General features: G+C 42.5%; 1 protein-coding gene across 1 annotated transcript in view; it reads right to left on the bottom strand.

Annotated features, from left to right (window-relative positions):
* shisa8b (shisa family member 8b) overlaps nt 1-5,152 on the bottom strand; it is a 129,191-nt gene extending 124,039 nt beyond the window's left edge. Inside the window, exon 1 of the mRNA XM_037690685.1 lies at nt 4,503-5,152. Within this exon, the coding sequence (XP_037546613.1) occupies nt 4,503-5,152 (650 nt within the window). The remainder of the gene's footprint in view (nt 1-4,502) is intronic.
* Nucleotides 5,153-5,416: the final 264 nt, after the last annotated feature.

Below are 5,416 nucleotides of genomic sequence, written 5' to 3'. Positions count from 1 at the left end.
TTTTAAACCCCAAAATACATTACGGCAAAGACTGGTTCATCCCAAAGATCCAGTCCCCCGGCACAAACAGAGTAATGTTGTGTATGCTGTTCAGTGTCAGGAGGGCTGTGATCAGTCTTACATCAGGGAAACTAAACAGCCCCTGGCCAAAAGGATGGCCCAGCACAGAAGATCAACATCATCAGGCCAGTACTCTGCGGTCTACACTCATCTCCAGGCCAGTGGTCACTCTTTCAGGGATGAAGATGTGCACATCCTGGATAGAGAGGAACGATGGTTTGAGAGAGGAGTAAAGGAGGCCATCTTTGTGAAAAGAAACCGTCCATCATTAAACAGGGGTGGAGGCCTACGTGTTCAATTGTCCCCCTCTTACAATGCTGTGATTGCTAGTATCACTCAGCCCTCTGTGAATAGTACACAGCCATCAGTGTGCTAATGATCCATTGTTAGGCTGATGGTCCTTCTTGAGCATGTGATCAGCTGGTTTTGGTTGTCAGCAGCAAAACTGGTCGATCCACTCTGAGAAGGTGCTATTTAAGAGACTGAGCTGAAAACAGCACCTCAGACTGAAGAAGTCTCTCGGACGAGAGACGAAACGTTTCTACATTTTTTGTTGTTTTGCTTTGTTTTGTTTTTTGAATGTCCAGAGGACCAGATTTAACTTTTTTAGATTTTTCTACCTGGATTATTGAGCATGCATCAGGAGATGTGCATTTTACTCTTCTGTCTGAATGAGGAGTGTAGTGTTGATGTCTGTCAAAAGTCAGAGAACAAGTTATGAGAACGAAGTGCCTTGTTTTAAAACTCTCAGACAGTAAATAAGAAACTGGCACGCCTGCAAGTCTCTCACTTCTTTAAAATATTTTCCTGTCTGTTACTAACCGTTCTTAAAAACATTTATGCTGTCTGGGACTTCTAATAACCCTCTGACATCACTAAAACTCCACCCCTGCTGGTTGTGTTAACCAATCAGGAAGTACCAAGTAACAGGAAGTGGATACCCTTTAAAAGTCAACACTTCTTGGAACTATTCAGTTCTTACTGAAGGTCTTACTGGAGTTCTGACTGGAACTTTCAGTCTTAATGGACTCAGTCTTACTGGAGTCTTGCTGGGACTGCAGTCTTGCTGGAGTCTTACAGCTGAACTAAATAGCTGATGGAATTTGACCATGGTCCATCCATTTCAGCGGAGTCACAGCACGCCTTGCTGTGAACTCACCCGGGTGTAACGCCCTACAACTTCTAATGAAGATTCCTTCTAAGGAAGTTCTTATTCTGTTGAATGGAGTACTTTGTCACTACTTCAGACGATTTCCAGCCACTCTGACCGGAGACGCTGAAAGGTAGCGTTGAAATGGACCTCTGTACCGGAGCTGATTTATCTTCTGCAAAGGTAACGAGTTGTCACGCACCGAGTGTACCGGGGCTGAGCTGGGGTCGGATGAAGGGTGCCATTCCTGGTCAACACATTTTCCCTTCATCCATCCAAATCCTCCTCTTTAAACTTCTAAATCTCCTCTGTAAACCTCTTCGCCAGTAAATCAAGCTAAATGCCTTCAGAGATTAATTATTCTCCATCAGTAATCCTTTGTTGTCTTGTTATTTGAACTTGCTAAGTTTATTAATCAGAAATAGATCAGCAAATCAAGTGTACATGTTTTGATGTAAAATTTTGATTCTGTTAAATAAATGACCGCATTTATTCTGATGGGTCAAAGATAAATGATGTCTCATGTCACTAATTATACACTCCACTCTCAAGTTATCTTGGTCACATGGCAGAAATTTAACTCGAAAAAGAAAGAATCCGTTGTTAATTAAACAATTAATATTCTTTGTGCTTGAACTAGCCTTAAGAATAATTAATTAATAGGATGTCCACAGCAACAGCCGTCCTGACATACTACAGATATATGTATGGTGTTTGACAGTTTAGCTTTTATGTAAAAGTGTAAAAATTATGTCTTGATGGGTTGACAGGTTTATTTTCTCCACGGCAACAAAAATAGGTCAATCTTTGTGTAATCACTGCATTTATTTCAAATGTTAGGCAAGCTTACAAGCAAAGCACATGATACAAAGAAGGGTAATGTACAAAAAATAGATGAAAAACAAAGACAGAAGCACAAACAAAGAAAATGAAACAATTAGAAACAGATACGATGAGCAAAAGCAAAGTTAGGATTAATATGTGTGTGTGTTAAGACACATGAACTTCCACAGACTCCATAATTTAATAATTTCCATAATTTCTAACTCCAAAGGAAAGTCGCTCAGCAGAACAGCAACATGTTCAGATTGTTTTGCACATTTTCAAACCAACATTAACTTTGATGAATCCCAATTTAGCTGCACCTCCAGGTGAAACATGAACACACACACACAAGCACCAGTTCACAGCTGGAAACTTAACTGGATAGTTGTGTCAATTAAATACTTTGAAAAATGTAAACTTGTTTATTTGCATTTAAATTTTTTGTGTTTTCTGTTGAAATATTCAGAACAGTCAGCATCACACCAGAAATTACACACACACACCCAACAAAGGCACATCCACATACAAACTGTGAACAGGTCTTGAGTCATCTTTCATTTAGAGAATATTTTCCTTCAAGCAGCCAGACTTTCATGAATCTGTTAAAGTTGTCATGATCAACAGTTCTTGAACTTTCTGAAGATTTTCTTTGGACATTGGCCCTTTCACTCATTTTCAGTCAAAGATTTGGTTTAAGTCCCTTCATTTTTTTGCCTCACTCTGGGCCCTAGAGCAAGACCCGGAGAAGAGAGCAGCCAAAAACAAAAACAAAACTAGTTCTGACCCATCAGTCTTTCAGGCATAAGAAGTCTTCTAAATTCTATAAACCAGACTGGTGACAACACAAAACAACAAAAATAATATTTTAATCTTTACATCTTTTGATACCATTGGGGTTTCACAAAGTGACTACTTGTATCAATCCATACTTGTATCAATATATTAGCTTAATCTAACAAAGTTAAGTCAGGTGCTCTGGGCGGACAAAAGATTTAAAAAACTTGTTAAAACTTTTCACCTTTAATCCAAAAAACTTTGTCAGTCAGAGGAGCTGCAATAAATTCAGTATATATATACTATACTATACTAAAAAGCACCTTCTCTTAATGGATCAACCAGTTTGTTGGTGACATCCAGAACTAGCTGTTCACATGATAAAGGAGGACCATCAGACTAATGACTGATTGTTAGTGCCCTGATGGCCGCTTGCTATTCACAGAGGGCTGAGTGATACTAGCAATAACATCGTATCTATCTCTAACTTTGTTAGATTTTTCTACCTGGACTATTGAGCATCCATCCATCCATTTTCTTCTGCTTAACCGGGCTCGGGTCGCAGGGGTAGCAGCCTAAGTAGGGAGGCCCAGACTTCCCTCTCTCCAGCCACTTGGGCCAGTTACTCCAGGGGAATCCTGAGGCACTCCCAGACCAGCCGAGAAACATAGTCCCTCCAGTGTGTCCTGGGTCTTCCTCTGGGTCTCCTCCTGGTGAGACGTGTCCATATTACCTCACCAGGTAGGCGTCCAGGAGGCATCCTAACAAGATGTTTGTGCCACCTCAACTGGCTCTTCTCCGTGTGGCGAAGCAGTGGCTCTAATCTGAGTCCCTCCCGGATGACCGAACTTCTCACCCAATCTCTAAGGGAGAGCCCAAACACCCTGCCGAGAAAACTAATTTCAGCCACTTGTATCAGTGATCTCTTACTTTCGGTCACAACCCAAAGCTCATGACCATAGATGAGGGTAGGAACATTGATCGACCGGTAAATTCAGAGCTTCGCCTTTTGACTCAGCTCTCTCTTCACCACGACAGACCGGTACAGCGCCCGCTTCACTGCAGACGCCGCACCTATCCGCCTATCGATCTCTCGCTCCATTTTGCCCTCATTCTTGAACAAGACTCCGAGATACTTAAACTCCTCCACTTGGGGCAGGACCTCTTGCCCGACCCGGAGAGGGCACTCTACCCTTTTCCGGCTCAAGACCATGGCCTCGAATTTAGAGGAACTGATCCTCATCCCGGAGGATGAGGATCAGTTCTGAATTATTGAGCATGCATCAGGATATTTTAGCTTAATCTTTAAAAAAATACTAAAAATGACAACGCTGGATTTTAGTTTCAACAATGTGATTCTCAAACAGCTGCTAGCTGAAAACTTGACGTGCATGTGATCAACTGAGTATGATGAATTGCTCTGGTCCTGGTTCAGGTATTTGCTAAGTATTTTCTTGTCTTAAAGACAACCAGAACACACAAACATTGTCCTCCACTTGATAATTTTCCTCATTTTTAAAGCACATCTGTACAACATGCTATCATGTTAAGGTACATGAAAGAAAACCGTGAATGTGTGTGAATCTATTGATGAAGACCACTTTAAAGGTTTAAAAGAAAGCCTGGCTCTTTGGAAACTAAAACATTAAGCAATGATGTTTTACTTAAAACTTTTATGCTTTTGTTTTCTCACCTGGAGCTGAGGTCCATCTGAGGTAACCCTGCTCCTCCTCCACTTCCACCACGGGTCTTCTCCAGACCCAGTTTGGTAAAGATGCCCACCAGCACCATGACGGCAACCACACCGCAAATGATGTAAACAATGAGATGTGTGCGGTCCCGATCCGCGTCCCCCTGACCCTCTGTGATGGTAGCCACTGGCTTGCCAGTGTTGGCCCAGATGGGGGTGTCATAGTTGGAGCAAATGGTCTGATCCAGTCGCTGCTGGCGGAACTGACAGCAGAAGCGGTAGAAACAGGTGCCACAGCAGTACAGAAAGACACCTGCGTTGCAGTTGAAAGGTGGGTCCCATTGACCCATCACATCATAGTAACCTTGACAGCGCGTCCCTCCAATAGGAGGGACGTCTTCATCATCTGCGTCTCCACCACTAGCAGGGGTGGAAAGCTCTGTCTCTGGAGGAGTTCTCTGGGTTATGTCCTTATAGCTGAAAGCTGTCAGGTTGGCTGGTGTGGTGGAGACGATGACTGGGTCGCTCTCGGGTTCTGTTATCCTGGAGCTGAGCGAGTCCTGGCTGAGGACTGGCTGCTGAAGCAGGAAGGACACGAAGAAAGAAAAGAAGAAGATAAAAAGATGGCAGGATGAGTAGTTGGTTGCTGCCATCATTCTCAGGGAGCTCTTTTCTTTGATGTCCAACCTTTAGGTCTTGCGTAGAAGGGAACATTTTGGAGACAGATGGGAGAATGTTATGGTAAGACATAGGTCACTGATAAAACTTTTGAATGCTTTTATAAACAAAAAACACATGAAAATTTAAAACCTCAAATTCCTTGAAGGAATGCCTGTTACTGTCACCTTCTCTGCTCAGTTTTAGTCTAATGTATGTTGAGGAATGACAGGAATCGATGCTGTTCAGACTGTAGACTT

This window comes from Nematolebias whitei, chromosome 17, assembly GCF_014905685.2.
Source record: "Nematolebias whitei isolate Nwh7 chromosome 17, NemWhi1, whole genome shotgun sequence".
Classification (NCBI taxonomy): Eukaryota; Metazoa; Chordata; class Actinopteri; order Cyprinodontiformes; family Rivulidae; genus Nematolebias; species Nematolebias whitei.
The sequence above is the reverse complement of the archived record's forward strand: the minus strand, read 5'-3'. Positions and strand labels throughout refer to the sequence as shown.